Here is a 19,576-nt window from a genome sequence, read left to right on the forward strand (position 1 = left end):
TTATGTGAAGAGTAAGCTTGGGTTTTAATCAGTAGAATATATGCTCTGTGAAGGGAGGGACTTGTTAGATTTTGTTCTTATTCAACAGTGCCTGATACATAATTGGCATGTTATAAATATGTTTTTACTGATAGTGATATTCCAGTTGAAGATAAGTAGCAACTGACATTGAGATGAGTAGGTAGGAGCTCTCAGGGGACATGGATATGGGTTCCTTTGCTTTAAATTTTGCATTTATTTGATAGCTCATTTGCTAGAATGTTTCCATAGGCCTCAGTGATTCATACATATATATTGAATTAATTTTGTTTAAGGAAGATAAATAATTACGTTTTCACTCTTTAACTCTTTAAAAGATGTGAAACCTAGGGTTTTGGTACCAAGTGACATCTGTATGGAACTTTAAGTCCCTGATAGCACTTTAAAGTTCTGGTAAAATTAGGAAGCATATGCTAGGCAGATCATTTCTCTTATACCAAACTGTCTCGTCTCCTAGCATGGAAATTCAATCACTATTTTGCATAACATCTTTTATATTATTTGGCTAAATTTTATTATTATGTTATTAACTTGATAACATAGGTTTTAAAATACAGTGTTTCTCTGTTGGCAGATTCTGCCTCTCCTTGCATTATACCAATATTTTGTTTCTGGAATTTGCCAAGACCTAGTTAGAAATCTAGATGCAAGAATCCTCAAGGTATGTAAGAAGCTTTTAAGACATCTGATATTTTTGAACTGTTAAAAATATTGTCATGAATTAATTTGGTCCTAATAATAATAAACTAATAATAATATGGTATTGTACTGATGTTAGAAAAAATTTGCCCACCATTATAATAAAGTATGAGAAAGAATCAGTTAGGAAGGTTATCATTTTGCATTCAGGCCACAGTAAAGTGAGGAACATCTACACATGGTAACAAGACTCACCCAACACCAGCCAGCATGGAAATAACCACTTCTGAAAGATTGATTTCCTGAATATTCGTGGACTTATGAGTCACTTTTCTGAAGTTTCTGTGAATTTTTTGCTAAAGATTTTTATGTCTATCATGGTATACAGAGTTTTGTTTTGTTTTTTAATTGCAGAGACACTAAATTACAATTAATTCTGGAACCTAGAAATCAGGTGATGTTCTTTGCCTTTACAATTCATGAGCAGTTGGCTTGAACCCCTTATGGAGCGGCAACCTGAAGCACTTCATTTTTCTCTGCCCCTTTTCCTAGTTACCTGTGGTCTCAGGCTCCCACTTTCATTGAATTCATTTTGTGTGTGGATCATCTAAACATCCAGCAAATTTGCTACCTGTTCTGCATCTCTTCATCTCTAATATGGAATTCAATCCTATTCCATATTACACAGTAACGTACGCGCGCGCGCACGCACACACACACACACACACACACACACACACACTCTCATTTACACATGAACACACACAACACATTGACCCAAGGCCTTTATTTCTATATTTGACTTTACCAAAAAGTGGAAACACCGGGAAATTGAAGTTGAGGAAAAAAAATATTTTAAATAGAATATTTGACATCTCTGAGCTTAAAATATTTCTTGGCCAACATCTCACCCTTTTCAGTTGTGTGGTAAGTGATTCACAACTCACTCTAAAAAAAAGAGCCCTGTTTTGTGGCATTTGCAGTTTCAGTGGTGTAAATACTGTCAGTTACTAACTTCCACCTACTAACTGGCATTGCTGAATGTGCGATGGGGACAAAATGTGCACAGTCAGCTCTTGCAATTGAGAGTCAGGGGGCTCCAACAAACCACTGGCTTAACCCTATTTCTTCTTTTTGGGAAATGCCCTCTCTTCTTCTTTCTCAAATCTTCTCCTTTTTCTAATGAGGGAAAATTAGATTCCCTTTAAGTTGCTCTCTCATCTAGACCCTGACCTTGGGCCTATGTTTTCAGATCCAAAGAGTCCATTGCTTTCTGTTTCTAAGTAAAGACAGTACCTTCCCTAAGAGGAAGTCTAGAGCTGACTATTATTATAATATATTTTAACTCAGGAATAAATAAGTTATCAGCCATGAAAATTTCTAGATCACCCTTTCTGAGTTATTGGATTCTTAAGAGTTTTCCTGCTTTTGAATTCTAATAATACTTAAAAAAAATGCATACAATCTTTTCTTTCTCTTCTAAAATTGTAAATTTCTTGAGGCTAGGGTCTGTATTTACTCATCTTTTAGTTCTGTATAATATCTTGAGTAATCCATTTACCTGATAGTAATTAATTATTGAATTGAATTTAAAATCTGTAGACATTTATCAAGTGCCTACTATCCATACTCTTCTTAGTTTTTAGCAGGAACTCAGCTAGAAGATACTTAGTAAATATTAATTGCTTTACCTCTGAAACAACATTTGTTGAGTACCTCCTGTATAAAAGTACCATGTTAGTAACTCTAATCAAAGAAATATAACCTATGGTCCTTGTTTATAAGGACATGAAAACAGGGAAGAAAAACAGGACATAGACCCAAGATGATTATATGTACACCAGCCACTTGATCATTTTCCAAATGAGCACTGTCTCCAGGAATTGAAAGAGGGAAAAATGGTTTTAGGTCTCTAGGTTTCACTAAGTAGGAACGATTCAGGCTTGAAAAGAATAGAACTAACTGAACAGGAAAAGAGGAAGAAGGGGACGACCTTGGCAGATAATAGAGTGAAAGACATAGAAGTGAGAAAGTATTGACTTGTTTAAGGGGTAGGGATGGTTCAGTTAGGCTGGAGTGGAGGTTTTGAGTAGGGAGGTCGGAGAGGATAACATGAGAATACCATGTTATTGAGGTCTGTGATATGAAGAATACCAGGGGCCCAATCTTGAATTTCACGCTGAGACATAAGGTGGAAGCTGAGCCACGGGAGAAACGAGACTGTGGAGTCAGAATTGGGCAACAGTTTTTTTTCCCGATCTGTGATAAGAGGCAAGCGTACAAGGTTTGCAATGACTATTAGTAATATGTCAGAAGGAGATCCGAAGAAGTACTGAAAGAACAAGGTTTTTGGTTAAGTGACTTTTTAATTGAATTGTTAGCACTTGATAACTGTTTTTGTACTAGAGTAGTTTAAAAGCCCATGAAGAACTGTGGATTCCATTCTGGAGCCTTGGGTTGGGAGGGAGAATTAATTATAGAATTTTGATCAGAAAGACATGATCAGATGTATCTGGTAGCAGTGTCAGCAGCAGAGTGAGCTGGAAGTGGGGTCTTATTGATATAGTAGGACTGAAAAACCCATCTAAGGTTTTAACAGAAGTAATGAAAAGGGCAAGTGACGCACCATACAGAGGAAGGAATGACAGCCTGTGTGAGCAGAGTTTGCCTGACCTTTCTGAAGTAAATTGGGGTCAGTGAGTTCTCACTCACCGAGAGAGAAAAGTCATGGCCAGGAAATAGCAAACAATGATGCTTTTTGATAAATCAAACAGCAATAGATCACGCTGTTAAGTTTCTATAGTGCACTAGTGTCTTTCGCGGAAAGCTTTAAGACCTCTTTATGATCGACCTGTCTGCCTTCACTTTAGAACTGCCAACACCTTGAAAGATTTTCACTCTCAAAATATCCAACATTCCTGGAAAGGGTACTGTTGGGTCTGTGAGTGAAGGGTTGATTTATGGGTAGTTCTTTTTTCCACCTGGGTTGTTGGTGTTCACAGTGCTGGTCAATTCTGAAAATACATGTTCATTATTATCACCATTGCTTTTCCAAATGATCGTATTGATATGAGAAACTGAAACCAGAAGTAACCTTAACAGTTACAAGTAGTCCATGTATAGTAGTCTTACATTCGAGACCAGAGGAGACTAATCCCAAACAGATATGAGGAAGCGTTTCCTCTAAAGGGCAATGAGAAAAATGTCCATCGAGAAGTCTGAAAGAGCTCATGTGACTCCCTGACACCTACTTTGATATGTATGGCACTAGGGAGATGAGAGCCCAAAGTGTCGTAGGCAAGAACTAAAGTATGCAACTCAATAGACAAAAAGTATTTTATTTTCATGTTATTGTCACATCTTGTTTTCCCCTGACTTACTTTCTTTTCATTTCTTTAAAATTTATATACTTTTGAGATATTCCTAAGGTAGTGCTTAAAGGAAAAGAGAGAATAAGATGGATATATATGTTGAAGTTAAATTGAATTTACTTTTTCTATAATATATATATATAGTGTGATATATGTATATATGTGTATATATATACAGTGTGTATTGTGTATATGTGTGTGTGTATATATATATATATACACATACACTATATATATATATATATATATATATATATATATATATATATATATAAAATATTTATCCAATTTTGTATTTCATTCCCTGCTTCCACAATTCACCCTTTTCTATTCTCTAGAAAGTCACTAGATGTCTTCAAAACATAAGTCAGGTTAGGGCCCTGGCCTGTTCAAACTCTTCTCCACTAACTTCTTACCACCCAAGTCCCCAACTCGGCTGTCCAGGTCACCATTCGCACCTACCTCCTGATCCTCTTCCCTTCTCTCCCGAAGCTCCTGTCACACCGGCTGTTCCTTGAGCACACCAAGACCCCTAGCCTGCTCCTGTACCCTATGACCTTTGTTCTCGAGACCCCCTCAGCAGATTTTCACATATCTCTCTCCCTCACATCAATCTCAAATCTTCTCATAAAGGTTTTTCCCTGAGTTCTTCCTGAGCACAGTTTTGAAGATAGAATGTTGTCAGTAATCTCTGTCCCTTTTTATAACGTTTATATCTTTGATGTATCACTTAAGTTTAGCTAAATATACATCCTGATGGAATATAAATTCCTAGAGGGCTTGGTGCATAAGAGATGCTCAACAAACATATTGAATGAATGAATGAATTTGGTCAAGAACTTTTCTTCCTATAATTTCCTGATCGAAAGTCCTGCTGGATTATATTCAAAATAAGCCATGCACAATGTATAGTTACCAATTAATTAATGTCGTGAAGTATATGTCTTTAAAATCAACAGTGCCCATTAATTATGGATACGGAAATGAATAGTCAGCTCTATGTTGATGCATTGTGGAGTTTATCTCCTGGTTCGTTTGTCTCTTCTCACAGTGTTAGATACTATCAGGAGTGTTTTTGTTTTGTCTTCCTTTTAAACCATAGTTCGCCATGAGAACATAAAGGTAAATTCAATTATTTTTTTTTACCTTTTCTATGCCTATCATATTTTTATGTGTTTGCCTCTGATGAAGTAGCCACATCTGATAAACATCCATTGTTTTGAATAGTTGTTCTCTGCTGTTTACTAGCTTCTTGCTCCATTGCACATGTAAGCTGGCTAACACACATACACAGGTATCTCCATCAGCCGTGTTTACTAAACATGCATTTATAACACATTACCAACGTTAAGCAGAAATTTTGGATTTTAGTGGATGATTTTTCTCTAAAATTTTTACTTTGTAAGTAAAACAAATCGTTTAATTTTAAAATCTCTCTTTTTTTTTTTCTTTCCTTTAAAGATAGAAGTCCTCATAGATTTAACATTCTTTTCTGAAGCCTTTCATGAGATGTCACAGATCTTCTATGGAAAAAACATGCCTTCCCTGATACCCACTGGTTTTAAAACTACGGGAAAAGTGAAGGTAAACCTGCCAACTTGATTCGAAGCCATTTATTTCTTTACCTTTTTAAGGCTGTGTTCCTAAAATCTAGGGACTGCTTCCGTGGAGGTATATTTATAAGACTCTGGTACTGCAGACCTCTTTATTAAGCCTGGCTACAGCTAACATCAGGCTTTTACAAGGTTTCATTCGTCTGGAAAGAAAGGAGGCCTTGGGGGGAGGGACTGTGGTCTTGGAGTAGATTTTTACAGTGAAATTATGGCTCTATATTACAGTTATCTTGGACTGTCTCAGTAGACACATTTATCAGCCACTACCTCTTAGACTTTGGAGTCTAATCTTCTAATTTCTGGTTAATGTTCTTACTCAGAACACTGTCTCCTCATGTTTCATTTGGATGTTTTTGATTTAAATGCTTTATATCTAAGAGTTAAGCATGTGTTGTTCAAATTTCTTCTGATTTCCGTAGGAAGAGAATGTTCCTCTATTTTGTCTAGTCTCTTTTGACTTTGGGGAATTGTTTTAATTTGTATTTGGAAAACCGTAGATTGAAGCATTCTTGAAAATGAATAGTGGTGTTTCTATTTAAATCAGAGTGAGCTGTTATTTTCCTCTACTTCAGTCGCATGGTCACCTGGGAATCACTGGGTGATCTTGTTTTAGGGAGGTGCTCAGACCCTCCTGGGCCAGCAATAAAGGAAATAAAAGGAGGTGACAAGTCAGTTTCCTGGAGGTTACTGTATGTGTGAGGAATGAGACTGACAGACAGGTACATGCTGGTGGGATTCAAATTTGGAGGAGTTGAAAGAAGCCGGGGAATAGGCTGTAAGTCTTGAAAATTTCTTGCATAAACTGACATTATATTTACACATAATGCATTCATCACTTCAGCATATTCCCCTAAAATGTAGCTGCTACAGCATTACAATTTATTGTAATAGGGTAAGTGTGAGGTTATCTACAGAAAATCCTAAGAGGGACATTCGGTAGGCAATAGGATACGTGTGTGTGTGTGTGTGTGTGTGTGTGTGTGTGTGTGTGTGTGTACTGTCTATCTATAGAGGAATCAGTTGGGTTTGCTAATTTTCTGTGGTAGGAATTAATTTATTTCTTACCTCAGTAAAATTAGCAGTATTTTCTTGCTTGCATCTCAGTTAACAAACAGCCTTGCCCTATTGTAAATGGTTTGCATTTTATTAAAATTATATTTTAATTTCTATAAGTATTTATTGAGAGCTTACAGAATACAGGTACTATTTCAGGCATGAGGATAGAGCAGTAAAAAGATAAATACTGTCACAGCCTTCCTGGAGTCAGTCATATTATTATTGGATAGTCCAGCGAGAAAGACAAACAATAAACATATTAAGCCCATAAATATATGTCAGTTGATGATGTGCCATGAAGACAATCAAGCTGAGTTAGGGAGACAGAGTGATCAGAGCAACAGGTGGCTGTTTTATTCAGGTAGTTTGAGAAGTCTTTCTAATAAGGGAGTTTTGAGGGTGAAAGATTTGAGAGGACGACCTTCCAAAAAGAAGGAGCTGCAAAGGCACAGGCCCTGAGGGGAATGCCTCCAAGATGTGATTGAGGAAAACCAAGGAGGCAAGCGAAGCTGGACAAGGAGGAAGAGAAGGAGAAAGGGTGAGGCCCCGAGCTGTGATCTTGTAGGACTTCATAGGGCTTGGTCTGGATGGGAGTTTACTCTAAATGAGATGGAAACCTTGCAGAGATCTGAGGAGAGGAATGACAGGGTAGGAATTAAATGTCAAAGGACCACTTCACTTGCTCTCTGAGAACTAGACTGTGGATGAACATGAGTATAAATAGGAAGATCAGTTAGAAGTCCTTTGCAAAGAATCTGAGTGAGACATGATAATGGTTGGGGTAACAGTGGTGGAAGGAGTGCAAAGTGGTCAAATTCTGGCTGTGTTGCAAAGGTAGAGCTGCGTGTTTGTGGGTGGTGGTTTGGATGTGAGGTAAAAGAGAAAGAAGGCAAGCGTGATGACTAGTGTGTTCAGCATGAGCGACTGGTAGGAAGGCGTTTTCATGAAATGAGATGCGGGATACTGTTCCGTGCAGGGATGGAACGTGTTAAGTAGGAGCGCCCTTGTAGACATACAGGTAAAGATGTAGTTTAGGTAAGTGCAGAGAATATATGATCTGAAGCTCAGGGGAGAGGTTGGGGCTTCAAGTTTGGGATCATTAGCCTAAAGATTGACAATCATGGGAGTGGATGAAATCAGCTGGGGACTGACACAGATAGAAAAAAGTAGAAGTCACAGGACCTATCCTTAGGGCCATCCACATTTAGGATCTAGGAAGACGAGGAGAGGGAAGCCAGAATGAGAAACAAGTGGTCACTGCTTTCACCAAAATAAACAAGCAGTCTGAAGCCAATTTTAACAGGTCAGTCCCAAATTTAATTTTTACGAACCAGTTATCATAACACAGAAGTGTGGGTGAATTGTCTCTCCGTGGATTGTGTTGTCAAATTTTGTATTCCCAAAGTTAATTTGAAGTTCTGCAGCTTCAATTGGGAATTTAAAAAGTATAATTAAAGAAGAAATGCGTTCAGAGTTTATAATTAAAATAGGTGCCAGCATTATTAGGCTGCAGGCTAGTTATTTAAAGAAAGGATTAATGAATTAGATTTCAGTTGTAAAAGAAATACAGTAAGTCCTTACTTAAAGTCATCAGTAGGTTCTTGGAAATTGTAACTTTAAGTGAAATGATGTATCATGAAACCAGCTAATAGATATAAACAACAGTTAAGTTCCTATGGCATATTTCTGGTCACAAAAACAAACATCACTAAACTTCTAAAGACCCAAAATAGTTCTAAATATTAAACACTAAAATAATGTGAGCTAGGCATACATTTAAGAAAGTTTAATAAAAACAAGTAAGGTAATAGTTTTTCCATCTACTTATTGCAGTTCAGGGTCACGAGTGGCTGGGGCCTATCCTAGAAGCTCAGGGTGCCAGGTGGGGACCCTGGACAGGATGCTCTTTCACTGCAGGGAGCACTCACTCACACCTACACTTGCTCAGACTGGGACAATTTAGACAAGCCGTTTAACCCAACATGCACATCTTTGGGACGTGGGGGAACCCAGAGCACTCGGAGAAAATTTATGCAGAGAAAATTCATGGGGAGAACATGCAAACTCCATACCGTGATCTCAGCTTGGAATATATTTTTCTCATCAACATTATAGCAAAATGATTTTGAATGAAAGGATGTTATGTGATTAACTGCTGTATCTGAAAAAAGTCTTATAGATTATTATTGGACTTTTCACAACTTTAAAAAAATTCTGTCTTTTAACATCATACTCATATTGAGATTCTGCTATCATCACCGAATCTGAAGTCCCATTATCAACGCTCTTCAAATTATATCACCGAAGGTCTCCCCATGGATTCATTTACTCACTTTTCAGTGCATTTATAACAGATAAAGAATATCTTCAGAAAAGGAAAAAAATTTAAAACATTACCAATACTTTCTTTAAATAAGAGCTATATGCGATATCTTGGTTGAGGGGTCCTTCAAAAGCAGACCCTGGGACAAAGATTTGGGAGCAAGTGATATATTTGAGATGTGATTCCAGAAAGAATGGTGAGGGAATGGGAAAGTCATATAGGGAAGGAAGGAAAACCATTCCAGGGAGCACTAATGAGGTTACTGATGTGGGCAACTGGAATCCTCAGAAAGACTGGCTGGAGTTATCTCTTGTCCCTCATTGGTGTGGGATACTCCCTGCACTTCCGGCTCCTCCTGAATGCCCGTGTGGCCACAGAATGTCCTCAAGCAAAGAGGTACAGGTAAAGTAAAATGCCATCCATATGTGAGCGGCCTGTCCACCAGAAGCTGCTGGTTGTTACCAGGTGACCCAAGGGATTTTGGACAGGGCATCAGTATTGACATCTACGAAGGGGCACCTTTTAGAAAGGACCTTCTGTACTGAGAGGAGTGTACCCTATCTGATGATACAACAATCTCTTGTGGCCAATAAATTGAATATTTCCTAATGCAACATTATATTTATATCGAAAAATATTTATAGATAATTCATTAAAAAGGGAAAGAACCATAAAAAAGAGTCATTCTGAAGAGTAATACAATTTTACCTAAAACTGACCACATTTTTTTAAGTGCTAACAGCACTGTTAAAAGTGCAGTAATCTTGGCATTTTCATATAACACGGGTGGAAGTGTAAATTAAATTAAGCCAGTCCTTTTCAATTTTCTCAATATATTCTTATCTTATGACCTCGTAATTCTGCTTCCAGGAACCTATCTAAAGGTGATAATCGGAAATACAGACAGAATACTCACCAATGTTATTTAAAGAGGGCTGAATGGTGAGGTGAGGGTGGAAAGTGGCTTTCTTAGGTATCTAACAGTAGGAAAGAGGTTATTATGCCACATTCATAGGATAGAACATTACCTAGCTATTAGATTGAGGTTTACAAATAATTTAATGGTTTGGGAAAATAACTATGATGTAATGAGGAAAGGAATACAAATGTGTATATAAAAATTTTAAGTACATCAAAAAGAAATTGGTAATAAAGACAAGAAAATATTAACATTGACAACCTAAAAAATTGATTTGTATGTGATTTTTATTTTCTTTCTACTATACTTACTTTTTTTTGACTAGAACATATAATACTTTTACAATAAAAATGATATTTAAAATGTGTTTAGAACACATTAACAGTTTTATTTTAAAAAAACACTCGATCTTGTTTCTGATGTTGATGTTATGTATATTGACAGATATTTCAATCATTTGACTCAGGAAAACCTCTTACTAATAAAGAAAACATACAGGTAAGGATAACAATAATTTATAAATGTTGGCTATTTACTATGAATAATTTCTGAGTCATTCCAATCTATTTGGTAGCTATAATCTTCATTTTTGAAAATCTTCTATGTAATATGTTCTTCTATTTGTAATTGTGGGGTTTTATCTCAAAATGCTGAGGCCAGAGGTAAGATTGGCTCCAAACAGATCTGTTTTTCAGATTGGGCAAATATTGGTCATTGTTCTTAAATTTTTCAATTACACATGTGTATTCAGTTTGTTCCTCTAGCCATGTCAAGTATCTAACTTTGATGTTTATCTTGATTACTTACACAATGACAGCTGACTGGTTGTAAGAAAAGGATTTTGTGAGTTTTGTTCAATTCTGCTTTTACTCATGTCCTTTCCACCAGTCTGAGACTGCGTCTTAGCCAGTGGTTTAGAAGATTTGCTTTTCTTCTTTTATTTAAAATTTTTTTGAGATATAATTGACATATAACGTTGTGTAGGTTTAACATGTTCATTTGATACATTTATATATTACAATATGATTACCACTATAGAGATAGCTAATGGAAAGTTTCATATGACATTTTCATAAGCAGCTCCTCTAATTTCCCCATTTCTCCTCTTATATTAATTGAACAAGTTAATGAGTCTATTGTAATATTTTTTACAAAGAGAGAACAGGACTGCTCCTCTCATTATATTTGTTCTCGTCAATAATTGAATGATTGAGATTTAAGCTTTGATGACCTAGTAGCATTTACATAACTTGAAATAGTTATTTTAAACAATCTTAGGACTGTTAGCAGTCTGTCCTCTAGAGGAGTATGAGAGTGGTCATGCAGCCATTGTTAAAGGGGTGAGGACAGGCAAGGGGCTCACACAACCTGATGACAGTTCATGCATACACACAGATATGCAGGTTTATTTTTTTAAATACTAGTAAACAGCATTCTGTTTTATTAAGTATTTATTTTTATTAAATAGTTTTGAAAGACATTTGCTCAAAATTGCTTTGTTTGTTCTCCCTAATTTTAATAGGAATATATATATATGCGCCTTCTATTAAATGTAACCTTCTTTTCTTTTATTGTTCATTTTATTCCACAAACTTCACATATAATTATGCTTCAGATGATTCATTGTTTTTGACTTAAGTTCATTTTAATTTATGAACAAATTTTCGGGCATAAAAGAGCTAGTATTAGGAAGATACGAATACATATTCATATTTCATTTTAGTGTTCCAAGATCTTAGGATGTTTAAGAATATTTATTTCTTTCCCATCATAAATGCCAAGGCATCCTAAAAAATATTTCTTTAAGGAGTGGTTTGGGGTATAAAAAGAATGTTTGTCTGATCATCTCTTTTTAAACAAAAAGAGACTGACAGTGTAATGGAAAACTGATTTCTATTAGCTAATTAATTAAAGCAGAACTGTTGGTCTGCTTAAGACTCTTCAGATTACACTTTACATTGTCTGTTTAGAGGGAGGGAAAGCGGAAAGGGGTGTTAAATAGCATTACTAATTAATCTTCTTTTGATCTTCAAGTGTTTGTGTGTAATTGTCGAGACTCATTAAATCAGTGCTGTGGAGGGAAAAGAGAAGAGAAAACGTCTCCTCTCCCCATCTCCCCAACTAACCCAAAGTTTCTTTTCTAGATTTGGAATGTCAACCATTTTCCTAGTACAACAGTTTGCTACCAGCTCAGGCTCAGCGCTGCTTTATGTCTGGCTCTTCTGTATGTGTTGATTTTCCCCTTTTAGAGGAGGTTAAGAGAGGAGAAGGAACAGCAGCAGCAGATCACCCCACTGCCAACATTGCCTCAAACTCTCCCAGACAATGAGATTTTTGTTCTTTCTTATTTCACATAAGGCAAATAGTTCCCCCTTTTCAAGAAAAGATGGCCTTGGTATCTGCCTTTTATTTTAATTCAATAAATATTGAATAAGAGCCTGTTATCGGAAGGCACTATTCAGGTGCTGTCAAATAAACAAATCAGTCAACAATACGGATGAACTCTAAGCCCTCAGGGAGCTTATATTTTAGTGGTCAAGACTAGTAATAAACATATAAGTAAATGTTATGAATAAGTAAATCATATAGTATGTTAGATGAATCACACTGTGAGGAAAATAAACCTAGCAATGTGTAAAAAGGATTGGGAACATGGGACTGGGTTGGGGTTGCAATTTTAAATGGGGTGATGAGGTCGGTCCTCACCGAGGTGTCATTTGTGAACAGACTTGAAGCAGATAAAGGCAAAAGTCATATGACATGGAGAAAGAATAATCTAAGAAGAGAGTACAGCGAGTGTAAAGGCCCCGGGGCAGGATTGCCTTGCTTGGTGAGGAATATCTCGGCCAGAGTGACGAGGGCTGTGTGAATGATGGGGGATCAGTTGAAAATGAGGTCAGAGCAGTAGCAGGACGCCATTTTGAGAAGGGCCTTTGTAACTTAGATTCTTATTCCGAGCAAAATGGGTAGCTCCTGGAGGATTTAGATCAGAGATATCATCTGATCTACTTATGTTTTAGAAGGATCACTTTAGCTAATCCGTTGAGCCTCCTATGTGCTAGATATTGTTTCAGTGCTATCAATCAAACACATCAGTCAATCAATAGTACAAATTTCTGGCCCTCATAGAGTTTTATTGTGTGTGTATGTGTGTGTGTGTGTGTGTGTGTGTGTGTGTGTGTGGTTGTGGGGGAGACTAGGAATATAGTTTTTATATTCATATTTTAGTGTGTGTGTGTGTGTGTGTGTGTGTGTGTGTGTGTGTGTGTGTGTGGTTGTGGGGGAGACTAGGAATATAGTTTTGGACATGTTCAGTTTGAGATATCTATTAGACATCTAAGGGAAGGTATTGAGTCAGAGCTGATTATATATGTCTTGAATTCAGAAGAAAGATTGGAGCTGGAGAGAAAAAAATTGGTATTTCATCAGCATTTAGGTAAAATCAAAACCATGAGACTTATTAAGATTATCTATGGGGAGGGAGTGAGGAGAGAAAAGAGGACTGAGCCCTGAGACACTCCAACATTAAGAAGTATAGGAGAAGAGGAATCAGCAAAGAAGATTGACAAGGAGTGGCCAGTAGGACAGGAAAGAAACCACAGGAGGAGGATGACTTGGAAGCTAAGGGAAGCATTTTCAGAAGAGGAAATGTTACTGTTGTCAAATTTTGCTGATGAATCGAGCACCTTAAATTTCTTGTATTTAACATCCCTGAAATTAGAATGAATTTTACAGTGACAGTTTAATTGATTATGAGATAATGTCTTGGATTATAAGAATTAAGTATTGAACATTGGATTTAGTCAAGTGTAGGCCATTAGTGACCTTCCCAAAGGGTTTCAGTGTAGGGAAGGAGTGGGGTTATAAGCAAATAAAAGTAGAGAAATTGGACTATTGGCAGCTCTTCAGGTAGTACTCTAAAGGGGAGCGAGGACTGAGTTAGTAGCTGGAGAGGAAGTAGGAATGTAGAGAGTTTTTGTTTTTTAAGGTGGAGAAGACGGCACGGCTGCGTGCTGATAGGAACGTGTCTGTAGAAAGAGAACATTTATGGCATCGGAGAGAATGGCTGAGTAGACCAGTGTGGACGGGAGGGAAGGAAGGCAGAATGGTGAGGCAGGTGCTTGGGTAGGTGGGAGAGGTGGTGGAGCTGTGGGGTCTGTGGGCACTACTTTGACTGCTTCAGTTTTCTCAGTTAAGTAGAAGAAGCAAGGTCGTTAGCTGTCAGGGGCAATGGAGAGGAAGGGTTAAAATTTAGAAAGAAGAAGAGCGTGAAGTGGTTATCTAGGAAAGAGCAAGAGGGAATGTACCAGGAAAATGTAGAATGGTGACCAGGCAGCACTGAAGTTTGGTCAGGAACTTAAAGTAGGACCACTTATCATAATTGCATGATTTTCTCCAGCCTTCTGCTACTGCAGGTGCATGCGCTGGATTTTATCGGGGCTATGATTTTGCCAAGGATGTGGGTATGCATGAGAGAGGGGCCAGGGAGTTGAGAGTGTACATGAGGTGGAGTTCTAATGATTGAGGGCAGAGTCTAAGCTGAGTAGGGAGCTTACTTGTCCACCCATTCTTCCTGTTCTGGTCCTAGTAGCTCTAATTTATTCACTCTAAAGCAGAGTGGTTCCATGCATGGCTGATGAGCTTTTGCAGTTTCTCTATTTTGTTGTCTTCTCCCTTGATCTCAGCACAGGTTCACTTTCATTAAGTGGCAGGGCTGGGCTCATGAGGCCCAGGTCACAAATTGGGGAGGGGAATGGCAGAAACACTGTGGAACTGCTGGGATAGTTCTAACATTACATGTTTTTCTTAATAGTTCTGCCACTTATGGAACCTCAGGTCCATTTCTGTATTCTTTTACCCAAAACTAAATGAATATAAAAGAGGACTAAAGCTAATAATACATAAAAACAATATTTTACTGATTTGCTTTTTAAATTTTTTTCCATTTTTTTTAGGCACTTGATGAATTAATAAGTAAAGGCTTGCCTCAAATTCTGGTTACAATTGGCCAACAACATCTCTTAAATAAGTTTTCTTTTGTTAAAGCATACTTTTTAATAAATGTGGCTGCAACAATAAATTGTGTCCCAGAAACTATATTGAAAACGATCTACCATGGATTTGTTTCCGAGAGAAGCAAAGCAAACCTCCCAAACTTGAAAGGTAATCTTTCTTTTTATTTTCTTGCTTCTCTTTCTCTTCACTTTCCTGTCCTCCCCACTTCACCACCAATAATCTCTACGAACAATCTAGTATATATTCTTTCATACTTTTCTCCTAGCTCACGAATGACACATATATGTGCTTATGTTTTAGGTACATGCATACTCACGTCCATCCATATGTCTCCATTTCTATGTACTTTTCCTATACATACATACAAAACAGGATTTGTCATTTATTTATAAACAATGTATTTTACATTTTTCTGCATCTAGAACAACTCAAATCAACTGCTTTGCTTTAGTTCACTGTGCTGACTGTGTAGAGTTTTATGCTGTAAATATCCCACAGTCATTTAACCATTCTCCTGTTGACATGCATTCACTTTGTTTCTAGAGAACAGTGCTGAAGTGCTACATATTCATATAATATAGTATCTATTTCTATGGGTTAAGATACCCATGGGTGGGGTAATGGGCCATAGTGTATATGTATTTTTTAACTGTGTTAGATGTCACCATAAAAATAATTGTTTTTCATCATTAAGTATGATGTTAACTGTCAGTTTTTCATCTATGTCCTTTTTCAGATAAAGGAATTTCTCTTCTGTTCCTACTTCATTGAATGATTTTATAATGATTGAGTGCTGGATTTTATTAAATGCCTTTTCTGCTTCTATTAAGATGATTAGATGGTTTTTGTTTTTTATTCTAGTAATATGATGTATTACATTAATTGATTTTTGAGTGTTTAACCAACCTTGCTTTCTTAGGATAAATCCCACTTGATCATGGTGTATAATTTTTTAATGTGTTGCTGGATTCTGTTTGCTAGTATTTTATTAAAGATTTTTACATCAATATTTATAAGAATATTGGTGTATAATTTTCTTTTCTTTTGGTGTCTTTGTCTAGTTGGTATCAGAATAATATTGGCCTCTGTTTTAAAATGTAAGTTTTATTATGATTCAGATAATAATAAAGGCCATCAGATAGGAGATAACTGCCACTGAAAACATACTTTATTTACAGCTCCCAAGAGAAGGGGCATGCCATGACATAGAAGGACCACACAGGACAGGGCCACATGGGAGGCAGAGAGAGCAGTGAAGAAAACATGGGTCAGACTTTTCCTAGCGTGTCTCAGGTTTTGATGCTCCTCACAGGGTTCTTCCATACCAGTCTTCAGGCATTTGTTTTCTATCTTTGTCTCTCTCTCTCTTACTTTCCTCTTTGGAAGACTCAGTCCCAGATCTTCCTGCTGTGCCTTTCTCAGTGCTCAACCCCTCCCTTATACTCAGCTGAGCCCTAGCTCTAGAACTTTCTTATGTAGGAGAAGAGTCAGGTAGGTTGGGCTTAGAAGAAGAGAGGAAATCAGGTGTGTTCAGTCCCATGTTATCCTGGACTCCCTCTTCCTACTTGACGAACTTAGTCTCTTTAGGTGAATAATTTTTGCAGTAATTCCTAGTCAATTAGTGACTTGTAGTTTTTCTCTCTCCTATAGTCTGGAAGCCAGGATTACCAAAGAAGGCAAAGTCTATGGTCTAAATTCTCTCAGTTCTCCCTGGCTCAGAATAAGGGCCAGCTTCAGGTTGTGGGTGGGAATTTGAGATATTTGAGGATTGTGGATTGTGCTGTTCCAAATGGTCTCACTCTCTGCTCTTGGAGCGATGGGTTTGTGCAGAGCTGCAGAACTGATGCTTCCAAGGAGATCTTATTGAAATATAAATATCTGAAAGACCCCAAATACTTTGAGGACCATAAGATGTTCTGGGAATTCCAGGGGAGGAACCACTACTTTATATCAGTAGCTGATGACTCAAATAATGTCACTAAGCATACAAAAGATCTTTTCATAATTGTCTGATTTATTGTAAGAATCAGCCTTAATCTTTTAATATCTGAGGTTTAGAGATTATTTGAAATAGCAGTATATTGCTACTTGTCATTATAGTTTTTTTAGCATTAAATTTATGGATAGTTCTCAACTAATGATGAGTTTTATAAACTAGAATTAATACTTAAACTAACCATAGGTATCCTTTGTTCTTCCAAAATTCTGTGCCTTATAGAGCTATGTTTAAAGGATGATGGAGGTTCATTTAGTCATCTTACAAAAGTGAAAGATGACTTCACTCTTAGCACAATAAAGGTAAGTTTGAAAATGTTTTCAAATTATAATAAGTTTGTTACCAAGATGCTGACTGTTAGACCATGGACAGGCTCACTTTCAGGACTGTGCTTACTGTTAGGAAACTAGGTGGCTTTTTTTAAACATAAGCATGGGTTGGGGTGAGATGAAGTCTGCTCTCCATGAAAAAAAAAGTAGATGCCCAGAGGCGTCTGACTTTACAATCCAATTAGGCGTTGCAGAATATATGATTCTTTATTTGATGGGATTTGAATATTCCATACCCTGTTTCTCATTTCCTTACTAATAATAGTGATCAACAACAACAAAAACAGCTACCATTTATTCAGTGCTTATTACATGACAGGCACTTTGCATGATTATTTTCACAACTCTGTGGTGTATTAATCATATTTGAACTATGTCGTGCTGAAAAAAGGAAACTGAAGCTTAGACAGTATGAAATTCACTAACAACGCGCAACTAATAAAATACCAATCATATTATTAACTAATATACAAATTGCCCTATAACTTTTATAACTTTTATATATTTACTGCTTCATACAAACAAGATTTTACACAGATTGTTCCTTGAAAGATTGGTTGGTCCCTTTCTATTTTGCCATGTCAGATTGCTGTTCACTATTGACTGCCCTCTGTAAAATCTCATTATCTTCACATTGCCAGTTAGGTGACCATAGTTTAACCTGAAATACAGTCAATCCTTCATATTCACAGATTCAGTATTTTCTAATTTGCCAATGCTAAAATTTATTTGTAACCCTGAATCAATATCCGTAGTTCTTTTGTGGTTATTTGTAGATGTGGGCTGAGCATAGAAAAATAGAGTTATCTAACACACACATTCTCAGTTGAGTCAAACAAGGCAGTATTCTGAGTTTTTGTTTCCACGCTCATACTATAAACAAGTGACTTTTTCATGGTCTATTTATTGCCACCGTTTTTGCATTTTTGTGCTTTTTTTGGTTGGTGATTTTACTATTTAAAATGACCCCCCAAGTGTAGTACAGAAGTGCTGTTTAGTGTTCCTACATGCAGGAAGGCTGTGATGTGCCTTATGGAGAAAATAAGTGTGTCAGCTAAGTTTCGGTCAGACTTTAGGTATAGAGCTATTGGCTGTGAGTTCAAAGTTAATGAGTCTATAAGATATATTAAATAATGTGTATGTAAACATAAATACACATTAAGCCAGGTTATATATTGATCAGTTGAAACAAATGCTGTGACCAGAGGCTCCCAGGAACCTACCCCTGTACTTCCCCTAGGAACAATGGTTCAGTTATTCACTAATTCAGTGTTTTCAGCAACTTTATTGAACAAAGCTACAGTGAATAGCATGTACAAGCATTGGCTGTGCATATAATAAAGGGTAGCTGTCCTGCGTGCTTACTCTGACCATTACTTTCCTTTTCATTCTCCGTTGCCCTTTTCCTGTTCACTGAACTCTCTTCTCTGATGACGAGGTTCAAATTTCTGTTTTGGTCTTCCATTCATTGTTACTTTTTGGTGTGCATAAGAATGAGATGTTATTTGTATTATTTCTGAATTTATGTGATTGTGTCACTGGTGTTCTTTTTTTAGTCCATTTTACTGACAGAAGCTGAAGACAAGCTAAACCTCCTTGTATCAGAGATGGAGCACCCAAGTAACAGGAGCGTCTCTCAGTGTTCCGTGGGTGAGTTGGAGATGGTGGTGGAGGCCAGGCTTCAGCTGGCTGCAATTGCCCTGCAGAGACATCGGTCGGCATATAGGTGAGTCTCTTCATGCACAGGAATTTCTTCCTCATCCTGACTTGTTAAATATAGCTAAATTTCATAGATTCCCACATTAATAGAGCATACTTGGTTGTTGTTGTTGTTGTTGTTGTTGTTGTTGTTGTTGTTATTATTATTATTATTCAAGGGAGTTTTAGTACATTATTACTCTTAAAACTACAGAGTAAAAAATTGGTTTTTTTTTCTCCTTAACTTTCTTCATTAAACTAAAATTCTATACATTAAACTCTTTGCATTAGATTCAGAATTTGGAAGGGGAGTTAATTCTCAGATGGTCATTCTCTTTAAGCAGGAGAAGCCCACCTGTAGCTTTTGCAAAGTGGTGATCAATTCAGCAGAAATCCCCTTTTGCTTTGATTGGACGCATTCAATCATCTCATCAGTGTGAGCCTTGACTAAAGGCTATTCATGATTAACCACATCTAAATTTGATTTTTTGCTGGTGACAGTATAGGTTCTTAGAAATTTATAATTTTTGTGCTTTTTAAGCAGTAATGAAAAGCCATAAAGTCTGATTTGCGCAGT

The 19,576-nt window shown here is 36.9% G+C and overlaps 1 protein-coding gene across 1 annotated transcript in view; it reads left to right on the plus strand.

Moving 5' to 3' along the window:
- CFAP54 (cilia and flagella associated protein 54) overlaps window positions 1-19,576 on the plus strand; it is a 243,160-nt gene that overhangs the window by 139,485 nt on the left and 84,099 nt on the right. Inside the window, exons 46-50 of the mRNA XM_023534023.1 lie at window positions 5,511-5,633; window positions 10,405-10,458; window positions 14,916-15,123; window positions 17,195-17,274; window positions 18,858-19,027. Coding sequence (XP_023389791.1) covers window positions 5,511-5,633; window positions 10,405-10,458; window positions 14,916-15,123; window positions 17,195-17,274; window positions 18,858-19,027 — 635 coding nt within the window. The remainder of the gene's footprint in view (window positions 1-5,510; window positions 5,634-10,404; window positions 10,459-14,915; window positions 15,124-17,194; window positions 17,275-18,857; window positions 19,028-19,576) is intronic.

This window comes from Pteropus vampyrus, unplaced genomic scaffold (assembly GCF_000151845.1).
Source record: "Pteropus vampyrus isolate Shadow unplaced genomic scaffold, Pvam_2.0 Scaffold116, whole genome shotgun sequence".
Classification (NCBI taxonomy): domain Eukaryota; kingdom Metazoa; phylum Chordata; class Mammalia; order Chiroptera; family Pteropodidae; genus Pteropus; species Pteropus vampyrus.